This window comes from Asterias amurensis, chromosome 1 (assembly GCF_032118995.1).
Source record: "Asterias amurensis chromosome 1, ASM3211899v1".
NCBI lineage: Eukaryota > Metazoa > Echinodermata > Asteroidea > Forcipulatida > Asteriidae > Asterias > Asterias amurensis.
In genome coordinates this window covers 12,548,374-12,564,404 of record NC_092648.1, presented here as the reverse complement: position 1 = coordinate 12,564,404, position 16,031 = coordinate 12,548,374, and the positions used below count along the sequence as shown (strand labels likewise).

The 16,031-nt window shown below is 39.3% G+C and overlaps 1 protein-coding gene across 1 annotated transcript; it reads right to left on the bottom strand.

Moving 5' to 3' along the window:
• Nucleotides 1-512: 512 nt before the first annotated feature.
• LOC139945965 (2-oxoisovalerate dehydrogenase subunit alpha, mitochondrial-like) lies at nt 513-15,557 on the bottom strand. Its single transcript, XM_071943512.1, has 9 exons — nt 15,415-15,557; nt 11,818-12,081; nt 10,609-10,717; nt 9,746-9,907; nt 8,442-8,586; nt 7,558-7,619; nt 6,676-6,817; nt 5,850-6,021; nt 513-4,024 (listed from the first exon to the last, which is right to left on the bottom strand). Exons 1-9 carry the CDS (start codon nt 15,526-15,528, stop codon nt 3,851-3,853), a joined length of 1,344 nt encoding a protein of 447 aa, XP_071799613.1. The 5' UTR covers nt 15,529-15,557; the 3' UTR covers nt 513-3,850.
• Nucleotides 15,558-16,031: the final 474 nt, after the last annotated feature.

The following is a 16,031-nucleotide window of genomic DNA, read 5'->3' as shown; positions in this document are numbered from 1 at the left end:
CCCCCTTTTTAGTTGTGAAGGTGTGAGGGAAAAGGCCAAGACTTTGCTCCGTCTTATTTCTGTACAATAGTTTCCATAAAGAACATAGGCCTACTGCGTTCCGCGCGTACCGCTTATATAATATAGGGTATACGTCTATATGCATTGCCTCATTTTTAAAAGACGATCTAGCAAGACGGTTAAATCAATTTGTACCAGTTGACAGCCTACGACCAGTGTTTTCCGGATGTCTGAAACTTTTATATAACGTACTTTACATGCCACAACTTTCTTTTTCGAAGAAAAGGAGAGGACATATGATGCACCCCTCCTCCCGTAAACACTTCTGTTATTTAATAGACCCCCCCCCCAATATACTTCTGTTATTTGTATTTAAATAAAAAACAACAAGGGAAAGGGACTGAGTAACTTTTAGACGCTTTGGGGTTTAACTTTTGTCAGATATTAATTCCATGTCATACTGGAAGTTTTTTTTCTGTTTAAATTAATCTCGCCTGAAGTAAAATAAAGTCTGTTTCTTTATATTTTATTTTTCAGACAGTACATGTATATAACATCTTTTCCTGGAATATAATGGATAAAGTATATTGTATGTATGCTATATGCCTATTTGGTTTGCATACTATATGCAAAATACTAGTAAACACTCTTTATTTCAATTGCAAAAAACAGAGGGAATCAAGGGTATAATTTTATTTTGTGATGCACCCATTGAAAACGGGAAGAAATTACAAGCCTCTAATCTTACACTAAAATAGTTTAAAATGCAAGCGCAACTTTTGTTGAAATCCCCCAACGAGTTTTATGACGTCACATTGCAAATAATAATAATATGGTTTGTACATTTTTCCACAAAAAGAATTTTCAGCTCGACATTAAATTTAGATGATATTTAATCAAAATACCAAAAGCAAAATTTGAGTGGTGCAAAGTGTCCTCTTTGTTATTAACAGACCTATTTGTTTTGGTATCTGATGACGTCATATACAATGACATTTTGTTATCGATTTAACCCGATTTTAGAGACTTGTAATTTTCCCCACTTTCATGATGATTCTATCTATTCGGAAAATTGGTGCATCACAAAACGTCATTTGACCTTGGAGCCCCTCTTTAACCTAAACCTTTTACTGCCTCCACCCCCTAACCTCCCCTAAACGAAACAAGAAAAGAAACCCCATAGGCCCTCCCCTAACAAAAAAACCCACAAAAAAACAAAACAAAAACAAAATAACAGACAGACAGACAGACAGACAGACAGACAGACAGACAGACAGACAGACAGACAGACAGACAGACAGACAGACAGACAGACAGACAGAGAGAAAGACAGACAGACAGACAGACAGACAGACAGACAAACAAACAAGTACACAAACAAACAAACAAACAAACAAACAAACAAACAAACAAACAAACAAACAAACAAACAAACAAACAAACAAACAAACAAACAAACAAACAAACAAACAAACAAACAAACAAACAAACAAACAAACACCCAAGAAAAAGTGGTTTATTTACAGACTAAAGACCACACCCTTTAAAAATAAATAATCCCATTTCAGCAAAGCTTGTTGAGCAATAGACACAGAGTAGAAAGTCCATGTGTTACAGTTTATGATTGGCCATAATTTATGATTGGCCATCGTTTATGATTGACCATAGTTTATGATTGGCCGGTCCAAGTTCTGCAGCATGCAGCGTGTCAAATGCCAAACTAAAGCTTCCATGCAGTCGAAACAAATTAAAAAATATAATGTGATTTTAAACCCGGACTTAATGGCACAACTGTGCACAGACTTTTCTGTGTACTGTGTAGATCCTTTTGTCAATAAACTATCAGACTGCAGGCTAGCTCTATATATGTCTCTTCCTCTGTGCTGTACACAGAGAGTGAAAGGTCTAACTGTGGGTTGGCTTAGTTTACTTATCATTAAGAACCACAGTGGATGGTAACGAATGGTCAAACAGCAGGAGGGTTAACTGTGTACATGTACATGTATTGTGTAGACCAATGGCGTCATATTGCATGCTGGCACAGTTTATTAGAACACTTGGTTCTTACAGCACACACATTTTTAAAGCTAGATCAAGGCGGTTTATAACATTATCTCTGTTCATCAAACATACTTGGACCATTCCTCAAACTTTCTTAACTCCCTAGGGTGCATAGTGCATACAATCTCAATAATTTAATATTAAAGCTAAGGAGTAAAATCCAAAACAATACTGCGACAGCCCCTCTCATGCTCCCAATAGCACACCTGTGTGAAGAGAAGTATTTATGGTTAAATGCCAAGAACATAAGTGTCTTGACCTGGAATCGAACCCATCCTACAGTAATTCAGCGATCAGAACCTGACTTTGAAGCGACAGACCGCTTGGCTACGACATGTTGTTTTGAAGAATTCAAAACCACACTGGATGATGGTGGTAAGAGTAGGAGGGTTGACTGTGTACTGTGTAGATACATTCAACACATATCATATTGCAGACTGGCATAGTTTATCCATCCCTCAAAACCAGTGAACAATAAACATGGACATCTTCTACCCTGTTCATATTTCATATGAACTTCTTTAAACATAAATACTTATTACAACGGGACGACACCAGTCATCCACAAATAAATTCAGCTTCTGAAATTTTGTCACAATTGACATTCATGATTTAGGGGAATTGGAGCATTGACTCAATAATAATATCACACTAAATTTGTAAGATGCCCTTTCCCTTGACCAATGGGTTTGGGCTCAGCTCTGGTTGAAACGAGGCATCAAAGAAGTGATTTTAGAGCCTAATTTGAATTGGTTCTGACTAAAACTTATAGTGACACTCAAGTTTGAGCTTTTCACACCAAATATAATGTTGGAATGTCAGAGGATTTGGATTTTTATATTTCATGGTTTGAATGCTGCGCGCACCTGCAACAGACACTGGTTTCCTCAACGAGAAGCTGTTGACCAGGAAACATCACTACAGCATTTCCAATTATTGCATAAACATGGATACCATGCTTTGCTGATCTTGAAGTCACTATCCTGTTAGAAGAGTCTAATTACAATACCAGTGCAGGCACATCTGCTGCATGCATGTAGGTTCAACTAGTTCCAGCTCAACACCTGACATAGGCCTACCTGTAGTACCTGTATAGCGCCCTCTCTTGATTGGTATTGTTTAGTGTTGTGGTTACAGAATAGCTGCTGTTGCGTTCAGTCACGTACAGATAAAGTTAGTTGAGTTCAATGAATAATTAGTTCCACGACTGGCTATAACGATACCTTTGTGAGTAACTTGACCAAAAGTCACCCATCTTAAAATGGCTCAAAGGCATTTCTGAAGACAAAAACTGACAATTCTGTGAAGACCTTTAAGTCTTTGCAGAAAAGGTGGGAAAGACAAGTCTCAAATTTTTTGGGGGATGAATAATACTCAAAGAAAAGTTAGCAACATATATTTCCTATGGATCCGTGCAAATTTGTGGGAAGACAGCGTGGAAGTGCAAATACGCTACACTTACCAACGGGATAAAGCTGCTTGCCTTAATAAAGGACTTGGTAAAAGCAACTCTGTTTTAACTGTGTGTGAAAACCAAGGTTGAGCTTTCATGCATGTAGGTTCAACTAGTTCCGGCTCAACACCTGACATAGGCCTACCTGTAGTAACCTGCAAAGGCTCTATTCTGTATAGCGCCCTCTCTTGATTGGTATTGTTTAGTGTTGTGGAGTCACTTGTGACTTCACAAGAAATTGTTTATATGAAAATGGTTTTGACCATGGATTTGAAGCTTTTACCCCAAATCAAAGCAGTGAATTGAAAAGGGGCCCAGTGGTGCATAATTTCCTCATCAGAGGTCATCAAACTTATCGATTGGGTAGTGTTCCTTGTACTGCTTCAGATGTTGCCTCAGTTCTTGCTCTTGCTGGATAAGTCGCTTTGAGGGTTTGTCGAACACGTCTGACATCATGTACTTGGGTGAGGGTTTCTTTAACTTTTCTGCTTTCTCAAACTCTTGCATTATCTGGGGGAGGAGGGTTGAAAGTATCAAAAGCAAATTATTATTATATTTTATTAGGGACATTTCACAAAGTACAGTAACAATACTTGCAAACAAAAGTTTAGCTACAGAATTGTTTTTAAAATGTTTAACAGAATTACCTGTAGGCCTACAGGCTAAATAGTAACTAAAACACTGGTCCTGAAAGAAGACGACTGACAGAAGGTTAGGATACAACAAGGAACATGATAAGAATAGTTGAGAGATGAGGGTAGATTGGGTAAGGACAGTAAATAGGGTGGGAGAGGGAAGAGCAGGGAACAAGGGACAAAGACGACCCAGTTCAAGCTGGCCAGGATCAACAAAAGTGTAGTTAAACACTGTGACATGAACTGTCAATCAAAACTTGAGATGGGAACATATAAAGATACAAAATACTATAAATAATATAATGAATAGGGCCTTGTTTGTTAAGATGATCTTCAAATTAAGAGAGGTGAACCTTCAGCAAATAGTATTAGCCTCATTGGACAGGATATTGACATTGTGCAAAATTACAAATACCTGGGTACAATAATCGACAATCAATTGAATTGGAGTAACCATTGCTCAGCGCTCATCACAAAGGGCTGTCGGTTAATGTATTTTTTGCGTAAATTGAATTATTTTCATGTAGACAAGGAAATTATGATTCTGTTTTACTCATCTGTTATTGAAAGTGCTATTACTCATGATTGTGTGGTTTGGTACAATGGAGCAAGAAAACAAGATACTGGTAAAATGAAACGGGTTGTGAAACAAGCATCAAAAATCCTAGGGATAGACATCGATCTTGATGAAACTTGCAAAGATAAGGTTCTATCTAAAGCAGAGGCAGTTGTAATTGTATGTAACACCAACCATCCATTAAACAAATTCTTCATCAAACTTAGAAGTGGTAGGAGATGGCAGTCACTTAGGTGCAAAACAAACAGGTACCTCAACTCCTTCATCCCATACTCCGTCCGTCTCCTCAACCGTGTTTAACTACTTTGTTTACTTTCTGCTTAGATGTAGTCTTCAGTATAATTAAATTGTGGTTTATTAGTAATGTTGTTTTCTGTTTAAATAATATTTCCAGTAGTTTATTTATGATTGTGTGTTATTTATTTTTCTTTCTGTATTGCATGTATTCAAACAGAGTTTCCTACATGGTGGGACAAATAAAAATTGAATTGAATTGAATTGAATTGAATTGAATCAAGGGAACTCGGCAAACTCCCACAAGGGGGTATAAACACCAAGCTGGCTACAGGCAATCTTTTTCATACAAACATTGGTTTAACGTCCGTTGTTATGAATTGTACAAATCAAGAAATTGTGATTCAGTAACTAGACGACAATACTTATTCTAGTTATTGTGAAATCCTGTAGTACTCTGAAACAGGCATAATCTTTAGTCCTAAAATAAATGGGATATTTTATTGAGACGAAGGACTGTACTTTCATTTCACATGACGAAAGCTCACAAGACATTTCATGCTATTTAATCAAAGTTTTTCTGATTTTTCCAAGGGCCCCCAAAATCGGAAAACAGACTGAAACAGGAAGAATATCCTGGCTGCTGAAACAAGAGAAATGAAGTGGACCCCCTTTAATTCTTTTTGTTGTTGTTGGCATTTTGTAATGTAATTGTTTGTATTGTCAGTCTTGTCCTTGTTTTCTGATTTGCTGTTTGTTTGTTTGTCTATGTATAGGCTGTTTTCTACAAGCCTCGGCTTTCTCTAACAGGCTCATGCTCTCTCGCCTCTCTTGTACTACTTTCCAAAAATAATCGTCATAATAAATTGAATTAATCTGTTTTTAATACCTCTTTCTTGACCTCAGCCATCCACGCCTTCTCTTTCTCCACACTCCACCAGTTCTTTTCCACCATGTAGTTACGGAGGCGTCCAATCGGATGATCTTCCTTATCCCAGTATCGGACCTCATCAACTGAGCGATACGCTGACGAATCATCACTTGTACTATGATGACCGGTCCTGAATCACAAAGGGAAAAGTTCAAAGGAAGAACTTGGGATTAAAACTTATATTATAATACTCCATTCACACATAGACGAATGGAAAAGTGGCCGAGAACTTGGCCAATCGCGGCCAAACTTGGGAGCATCTCTATGAACATGGTTTGGTCGGGGTTGGATGGCCTATGTTAGGAAGCTACATTATCTCTCCATATTTATTTTGAATGTGCTCAAAATAAGTGTAGCCGGGTCTTGGCCAACAATAGGCCGGGCAAAGTCGTAGTGAGAATGCGTTCATCATAACAGCAGCGTGGTAGCATTGTGGTGAGATCTTTGTGGTCAAAACAAAAACACAACACCGTCGGCAACTATTTTGAAGTAAAAACAATGGCTTGGCCGGCATTGGTCAAGGTGTAATCGTAGTGGCAGCGAGTCAGCACTGATTTTGACGTAGAAGCAGCACAGTTGTGATGTAGCCTTCAAATTGCCAAATTGCTTAATGCGATGTGAATTTCAACTTCACAGGAGTTGAACAGAGTTCAATTGTTGCGACTTATTCCTTACAAATTGGTGACATCAAATTCGCAGGAAGTGTGAACCAGGCTTAAGCAGCTCTTCCAAAAAGATCTATGATCTTTAACCTTGAGCCTAAAAGGGAAGTTATTCAATATACCTGTACGTCATTGCTTCAATAAGAACTGGTTTACTCTCGTTTACTGCCATTTCTCTAGCTGCTTTGGTAGCATTGTAGACGGCGAAGACATCATTGCCATCCACACGTACACTGCTCATGCCGTACGCTGGACCACGACAAGCTGGGGACAAAAGGTATGGTGATATCTTTAATTGTTTATTGGTGACCAAACATTTCATAATTATCTTTAACTATCTGTTAAGCTTCCTGGATCTGTATAAATATTCTCAAAGCTCTAATTAGAGCCAAATGAGAAGAGGAGATGATGAAGAAATATCAGTTAAAGATGTGGGAGGAAAACCACACAGAATTATTCCAGAGAAAACCCAAGCAGTCAAGTAGGGACTGAAAACCCTATCCACACATAGTGTCCTTGGTGGGATTCGAACCGTGGGTCCCAGAGGTGGAAGGCGAGCAGGACACCACTTCACCAACCTGACTATCATTTGACAGCACACATTCACTCTGGTTAATAAGTTTGGATCAATATAACTACGTAAAGACCATTAATAGTTACACAAATGAAATCCTTAATCTCGTCCACTAATTCATTGCTAAGTAAAGCTTTACTTTCAAAATAACAAAATAATAACAGTGGATGGCTCACTCACCGAGTAAATGACCTGAGCTACCAAGTTTGCAAAGCACCAAGCTAAATCAAACAAGAACCATCTGTGCCCCCACAAGTACCCCATTACACCTTGGTGATGAGAAGCATTTATAGTCAAATGTCTTGCTCAAGGACACAAGTGTCATCACCAGGATTCAAACCCACATCCTGATGAGTTTAGCCATCAGAACTTGAGTCCGATGCACTAATCGCTCAACCACGACATGCCACTATCTACAAACTTTACTCACCAATTCCATCCCCTCTATACTGCTCGCTTGTTGGTGTCGATATAGCATAACCGTTGTTTCGGCTGAAAAGTATGAACATTGTTTGTTTGGAATAATCAATTTTAAGTAACAAGGGAAACTGACTGGGTAGGTTTGAAATAGTTTGGGTCTGAACAAATAAAAAAATGAGCGCATGTTCGTTAATCCCAAAGCTGTTGGTTCAAGTCCTGCTCCAGTCAACTTGTCTTGGTTCAAACCCAAACCGTTTGCAAAAAGGAATATATCAAGTTACAAAAACATTTGATAACTTTTTTAGAGCTACGTGTTTTTTTTTATGTATGATACCTATCCTTTTATAGTACTGTGTAATAGTTTACAATGCTACACCAGGAACACCGGGTGAACTCATTCTCTCTACAATAAGTGCACAGGGTGCTTTTACATGCATTAAGGCCCGGTCACACAGGCCTCGATAAAGAGAACGATAAAAAAGAATGATAAAAAAAATGCACGCCCTGGATTGGTTGAACGAGCGTGGGAGTATTCTGTGCGTAGCAATTCAACCAACATAATGCCTTCTCTTTGCGACATTATCTTTATCGTTCTTGTTAACGCTGCAGTGTGTCTTGGCTTTTACACAACACACCGGTTGAGGGGCTTTACATCCCATCCGAGTCTTGCTTTAAGCAAGTGTCACGACTGGGACTCAAACCCACACTCTACTGATCAGAAACACCAGAGCTCGAGTCGGGCGCTCTTATCCACTTGACCACGCCACCATGTGGTGAATGCATCTCCACAGAACCACTTGCATAGGGATAGTTCTGTGCACACTTGTCCCACATTCGGTTAACTCACTGGACAAGGTTACTGTACATGTCAAGTAGGAGGGGCAATGTGCTTACCAGAAAAATATGCACGGTGCATCCAAAGTAGCAGCAAAGTTGAGGGCAGCATGGGCGTCTCCTTCACTGGCTGCCCCATCACCAAAGTAGCATACTGTACAAACATCCAAACCAGCTCGCTTCAGGGCAAAAGCAGCACCAGCAGCTGGAACACAAAGAGCAATTGGGTCAATCCTTTCAGCCCCAAGTGGTGACTATTATACACATATTGACAGGCAATGAGGTAACTAGTGTATGTCTATTCCCCCGAGGGACTTTGAGTGACCAGAGGAGCGACCTATTTCCAGAGGCCAGAGGCCGAAGGCCCAAGGGGGAGTAGACGTACACTAGTTACCAAATTATGCCAGTCAATATGTGTTTTATAACACACAGCTCGGTCTTAAAATGTGAAATAAGAACAGAAATCTGGAAAATAAAAGAAAGTTTTGTAGCTGCTGTTCACGATTCAAGTCAAGAGAGGACGCTGTAACCAGGCGCTATTTTCGTGCTCGGGAACTAGTTCCCGCAAACACGCGCACGCAATCACTAGACTATAATAGTTCAATCCAGGTGACCGTGTTTCATCTAACCAGAATACAGAACACACAAGAGGTGTGTCATAAAGTCAAATGGTGACTTTATAGTCAACTGTTGACTGTAATGTTCACGAACTAACAAGCTCATTTCAGAACCAGCACCTATTCCAAAAAGACTTCAAAAACATAATACTCAAGAGTTCTTCACTCTCGTTACTCTACATCCAAATGTTTGGGCTTGGATACAGCTCCATAAGCCTATTTGAGGTGTGTTGGACGTGATAGGAGTGTACTGTTTGGTTTGGGTGTAAACACACAAATTTATCCAAACCATATCTCAAAGAGGCTTATTGAAAAGCAGTTTGTTATTTAGACCTGTAGTCACAAATACTACAAAGTCAAGACAATTTCAATAGGATTTGTGTGGAGTTAAGGATTTAGGGCCAAGGCACTGGGGTGGATGTCACATAGAGTTAAGACTAGCCTTATCTTGAGTCATAACTTAGGACTAGCCTCAAGTTTTTTATATCTCCTAGGAATAGTCCTAACCTAACTCTTTGTGAAATGGACCCCTGGACATTTTTGTTAATTATCAAAGACCAGTATTCTCAATTGGTGTATCCCAACAAATGCATACAATAACAAACCTAAGAAAGTTTTGACCCAATTGGTCATCGAAGTTGCTTGTTAACAAGTTAGTTTTTATGCTAACAAATATTTTGAGTAATTACCAACAGTGTCCAGTGCCTTTAAACATGATATACCTTAGTAAATAAAACAGAACCTTACCATGCGGCATCTGGGTTGCAAGCGGGGACGATATAGCTGCAAAGTTGTGCTCTTTTGAGCCATAATGTACCGGCATCTGCCTCCCAAACCCAATATCCGCATTGTTGCCATAGCACTGGTTCATTATCTTATCCATTGGGAAGCCACGCCATATCAAAACACCTGGAGTTAATGTTGAGGCAAATAACATTAAATGATTTGGGGTTGAACAAAGAAAATTTACTAGAGCGGGACTCGAACAAACGACCTCCGGATTAACGTGCCCGCGCTCCACTACATGTACATGTAACTGAGCCACTTAGCCCTATGTTGGCGGTCTCCCTATTTTGTCAATATCTTTGTTTGGGGTGCCAGTCAAAAGCCACCCAAAAATGTGCCTGCCACTGCCAAGCTTAATTTAACGCAGGGTTAAACACCCAGACAAATCACAGGCCTGAACAATAATATACACATATTGTCTAGCAATGAGGTAACTAGTGTACATGTACATCTATCTATTCCCCCGAGGGACTTTGAGTGACCAGAAGAGCGACCTATTTCCCCCGAGGCAGAAGTTACCGAATTATGCCAGTTCATGTGTTTTATAACACACCTCGGTCTTAAATGTGAAATAAGAACAGAAATCTGGAAAAGAAAGGAAGTTTTGTATTTGCTGTTCACGGTTCAAGTCAAGCGAGGGCGCTGTAACCGGGCACTATTTTAAAAGACTAGTGCCTGCTCGGGAACAAGTTCCAGCAAAATAGCGCGCGCGATCACTAGACTATATTACTTCATCCCACGTGACTGTGTTTCAGCCAACCAGAATACAGAAAAAGCAAGAGGTGTGTAATAAATATCTTTAAAAGCATTATTCTCTGACCCACCTCCTTCTCTGTACTGGCCGTAAACCATGTCTCTGGGATCGAGTGCTGCTGCACTGCCTATATGCGTCCCTTCCTCACCATAGGATGTCATGTAGAAAGAAATTCTCCCCTGAGAAAAAAACAAACAAAACAAACTTAAAACAATGGCACGCAGTGAAGGTTTTACATAGTTCGGAAATATTTGTGTAATAATAATAATAGTTGCTCCTTATAGCGCGCATATCCATCACTCAGTGATGCTCAAGGCTCTTCAACAATCAGTACTTTACTGCAAGGTATGTGGGACTAAGTTTTACAATACAATACAATACAATACAATACAATAATCTTTATTAGATCCCAAAAAGGGTAATTCAGACCTACTCCTTTTCATTAGACCTACTCCTTTTTCATAGCACCATGTAATCTTTACAAGGTGCTTTGGCGCAATATGCAGCCTATCAAACAATGAACACAGAGGCGAATCCCTTCTCTTTACGATAAGTGCCTGATAGATAAGTGCACTGGGTTCTTTAATGTGCATTACACAGAACCAACAGCTTAATACGTCCAATCCAAAGGACACAGGTGTCAAGGCACTCGAACCCAAACTCTGCTGATCAGAAACACCAGAGCTTCAGTCAGGTGCTCTTAACCGCTAAGCCATGACAGACCACTGTGTAACGTGTAGACATTCACCAAGCATTAATTCTTCAAAACAATGTGGATTATGTACAATGGCCAGAGAGTAGTGGTATTACTTTACAAGGTGCTTTGGCACAATCTGTAGCCTATCAAACCAGAAACACTGGGACAAACTCCTGCCGTTTACCATAAGTGCACTGGGTTTTAAAAATGCGTTATACAAACACACGGGACGAACAGCTTTACGCCCCATCTGAAGGATGAAGCATCATGGTTAAGTGTCTCAGTTAAGGACACAGGTTTCAAGACTTGGACTCGAAGCCAAACTCTGCTAATCAGAAACACCAGAGCTTGAGTCAGGTGCTATTAACCGCTAGGCAACGACACACCATAGTGTACCGTGTCAACATTCACCAAATTGCAGACATTCATTAAATTGCAGACATTCACCAAATTGCAGGCTTGCACAGAGCATCTATTCTTCTTCAAAGCAACGTGGATTGTAGTAGTGGAGGGTAGTGGTATTAGGGGTATTACTTTACACCTGTCACAATAATGAAATTCTGTTATACAAAACTTGCTTACCTGACGCTGAGACTCATACAAGATCTTATCTATCCCGTTGAGTTTGGTCATGCACTTATACATCTTCTCAACAACTGTCTGATCTAGCCCTGGGTCTTCATCTGCATCAATGATCTTTCCCATCTTGTTCATCACCCTGTAGATTGGGATGGGGTCGTATACGGTGCCATCAAGAAACTTAAGTTTCTCTGTGAAGCTGGAACGGGCGCCTGGGAACTGGGGCTTGTCGTCATTGACGGACGGTATCTCCTGACGAACTCCATGCTGTTGTACATTTTGGAGTAATCAGAAAAAATATATATATTTGGTTTGTGGTAACACCATTTGTGTATCTACTTGCCAGGTAGAGCCTGTCTAAGAGTACTGTCTTTTGGTTTCAGTTCTTGGATTGGGCTCATTGTTTCGACTAGCTTGCTCTAGTCATAGTCAGGAGAGGATGCAGCTACAAAAAAAATAATAACAAAATGTAGCTGAAGTCAAACTACAGAATCAAAATTCAATTATTATTATAAGAATATTAATTTTTGGTTTTTACCCATATACACCGATGTGTGTAGCACTGTATACTCAGTACTTTCCCGAGTCCTGTGAAAAAATGGGTAAAAAACCAAAAATTAATATTCTTTATCCCCGATGCAAATTTAACATCTATTAAATCGTTTGCAGTACCCGCTGCTAAACATAGGATTCGGACTGCCTCTAGCTGCCGGGCAATCTCGGTGGTCTAGTTGGTATGACACTGCTCTAGATGCAAAGGTCGTGGGTTCGAATCCCACCCGAGTAAAAATGCCTGTGATTTTTTTTCACAGGACTCGGGAAAGTACTGAGTATACAGTGCTACACACATTGGTGTATATGGGTAAAAACCAAAAATTAATATTCTTTATCCCCGATGCAAATTTAACATCTATTAAATCGTTTGCAGTACCCGCTGCTAAACATAGGATTCGGACTGCCTCTAGCTGCCGGGCAATCTCGGTGGTCTAGTTGGTATGACACTGCTCTAGATGCAAAGGTCGTGGGTTCGAATCCCACCCGAGTAAAAATGCCTGTGATTTTTTTTCACAGGACTCGGGAAAGTACTGAGTATACAGTGCTACACACATCGGTGTATATGGGTAAAAAACCAAAAAAAAAAAATTAATATTCTTTATCCCCGATGCAAATTTAACATCTATTATATTATTATAAGGTTGAAACTATTCTTCTTGTCTCCTTGGGAATTTATGTAGCTTTTGTCTTTTATTTCAATATAAAAGTTTGAACTCATCTAAGAGGTAAAAGAAAGGCTACTTGCAAGGACTGGTTATTATAAAATCTAGTTAACATAAAAATCACAAAGTCTGCCATTCCATGGCCGCCATATATAAGCCTATTTTTGCAAGGAAAAAATACCACCAACAATGGCACCATGGCTGTATTAGTATTCTATTTGTTCTTCTGCTACTATCTAACTAAGTGAGCTCAGTTTAAAGGAACACGTTGCCTTGGATCGGTCGAGTTGGTCTTTGAAAAGCGTTTGTAACCGTTTTTTATAAAATGCATATGGGTAGAAAGATGTTGTAAAAGTAGAATACAATGATCCACACAAACATGCCTCGAAATTGCGTGGTTTTCCTTTTACCTCTTCGACTAACACGTCGGCCATTTATGGGGGTCAAAATTTTGACTCCCATAAATGGCCGACCATGTTAGTTCGCACAGTAGAAGGAAAACCACGCAATTTCGAGGCAAACTTGTGTGGATCATTGTATTCTACTTTTAAAACATCTTTCCAACCATAATGCTTTTATAAAAACCGGTTACAAACGCTTTTGTTTTTACCAACTCGTCCGATCCAAGGCAACGTGTTCCTTTAATTTTGTTTGTTGATTTTATGAGAATCTTGCCAAAAATGCTGGAAATCATATTAGTAGTATTGTAAGCTGGTAATTTGGTTTTTACCCCATGCACTTCCCCCAATCTCACAAGCATCCATCCTAAATAAATCTATGACCCACCCAGACACCAGTAATAATAATAATAATAATAATAATAATGCTTTTATAATGCGCCATCTATCTAGTGTACAAGACCCTATTCCGAGGTGCAGAACAAAAAACAATACATACAACAAAAAAGAAATGTAGAACATAGTACAAAATTATACAATGAATAATCTACTGTCAAAACATGTTATGAGTTAAGTGTACGAGGATTTAAATAAGTGAGTTTTAAGCAAGTTTTTAAACAATGGAAGAGAACTACAGCATCTAATGTTATTAGGTAAAGCGTTCCAAAGTTTAGGAGCACAAGCGGAAAAGGCACGATCGCCATATGAGGAAGTCATAGGAATAGTTAAAAGGGACTTGGCAGAATAACGAAGAGTGCGAGAGGGGGCATAAGGTACAAGGAGATTTGAAATGTTAGACGGAGTCAAGCCGAACTGAGATTTAAATGCAATAAGTAGAATTTTGAATTGAATTCGTTGTCGAATGGGTAGCCAGTGAAGTTCCTGCAATATAGGTGTAATATGATCATGTTTTTTTAGATTTTGTTAAAACACGAGCGGCAGCATTTTGTAAAAGTTGTAGTTTGTGGAGCTGGTGTTCGGTAACTCCGTATAATAGGGAATTACCATTGTCAAGGCGAGAAGTGACCAAAGAATGATTGTAGACTGGTTTTCTGGGACTTGACAAATTTACAACCTTTATGACCACCTAATCTGTCCCCACAACTTAAAGCCATTGGACCCTTTCGGTTCAGAAAAAAAAAAAAAGTTCACAGATTTACAAATAACTTACAGGGTTTACAGAAGGCAATGGTGAAAGACTTCTCTTGAAATATTAGTCCATGAAATGCTTGAGAAAACAGCAAAACAATATAAATGCTCGTTAACGAGAATTACGGATTTATTTTTAGCACATGTCATGACACGGCGAAACGCGCGGAAACAAGGGTGGGGTCTTTTGTGTTTTCTCCCGATTGAGCCTAAATTTTCATAGGTTTGTTATTTGATATAGAAGTTGTGGTACACAAAGAGTGGGCCTTGGACAACACTGTTTACGGAAAGGGTCCAATGGCTTTAAACATAGGATAACTTTTCGCATGGCGCCACCACTTTTTCACTCATTTTTAGAAAAAGGGATATATCAATCAGATAAATAAGTTCCTATATTATTTCATATCAAACGAAAAAGTGGTGGCGCCATACGGAAACTTTTCCTAAGCATAAAATGCCCCTATGTTCCATCTTTAGATTCTTCCCTATTCTGTACTTAGACAGACCCTCCTCCCAGTGCAAAATCTCGCACTGTGGCCCGATCCAGTGTTTTCTTCCTTTCCTGCTACTTCTTGACTGGTAGGCCTACTCATCTTTCTAAAGCAATACAGTGATAATAAACCACTCTGTATCTACAGCCCAAAGAGGAGAATCTACACTTAAATTTTATTTATTTGTTCAACTGGGCGGCCAGCATACGTTCAACGTATAGGCCCTACTCAATTTCAATACGTAAATGCTGAACAATGATGAATGAAGGTAGAAATGTAATGCACAGTTTGAAGTGTAATTGTACAAAATTCCTAATTCCATAACTGTTAAACCATACAACCTACCGATACAGAAAGGTTTCTGACTATTGACAACACTTTCACATTTCTCTCCGAGATACAGAAACGCTGTAAACAGCGCCGTGAAACCGACGACAAAACGGGACGAATTGATGCCATTTTGTTACATCTGTATTGGAGAAATAAACCCTGACTACCATACCCAAATCGAAAGAGAAAAATGCAGAATGACTCCATATTTTGGTACCAGGGTACCAGTCTTGTCGTGTCGATACTATTTTCACACCATTCGGTGTTGTTGAGGAATTTCCATGTGGTTGGGCGGGCCGGGGAAGCGGGGGGGGGGGGGGGGGGGGGGGGGGGTATACATGAGATACAAGAATGTATACCTTCATAGGTACATCTCAAACTAGGTCTGATACCTTGGAAGGAAGGAGGCTTTCCATGTCTCTGGTCATTGCCTATAGGTATACCCCCTTTACCCTCTTGCAGTAATTTACATTTCTCTAAAAAATTTAAATCATTACGGTAAAATTGTACAAAACACCTGAAGCAAAACTCCATCAGTAGGTAAACAACATGGATGTTTCGATCCTTTTTGTATAAGGGTTGATTGATTGATTGATTGATTGATTGTTTGATTTCACTGTTTAAAATAATTA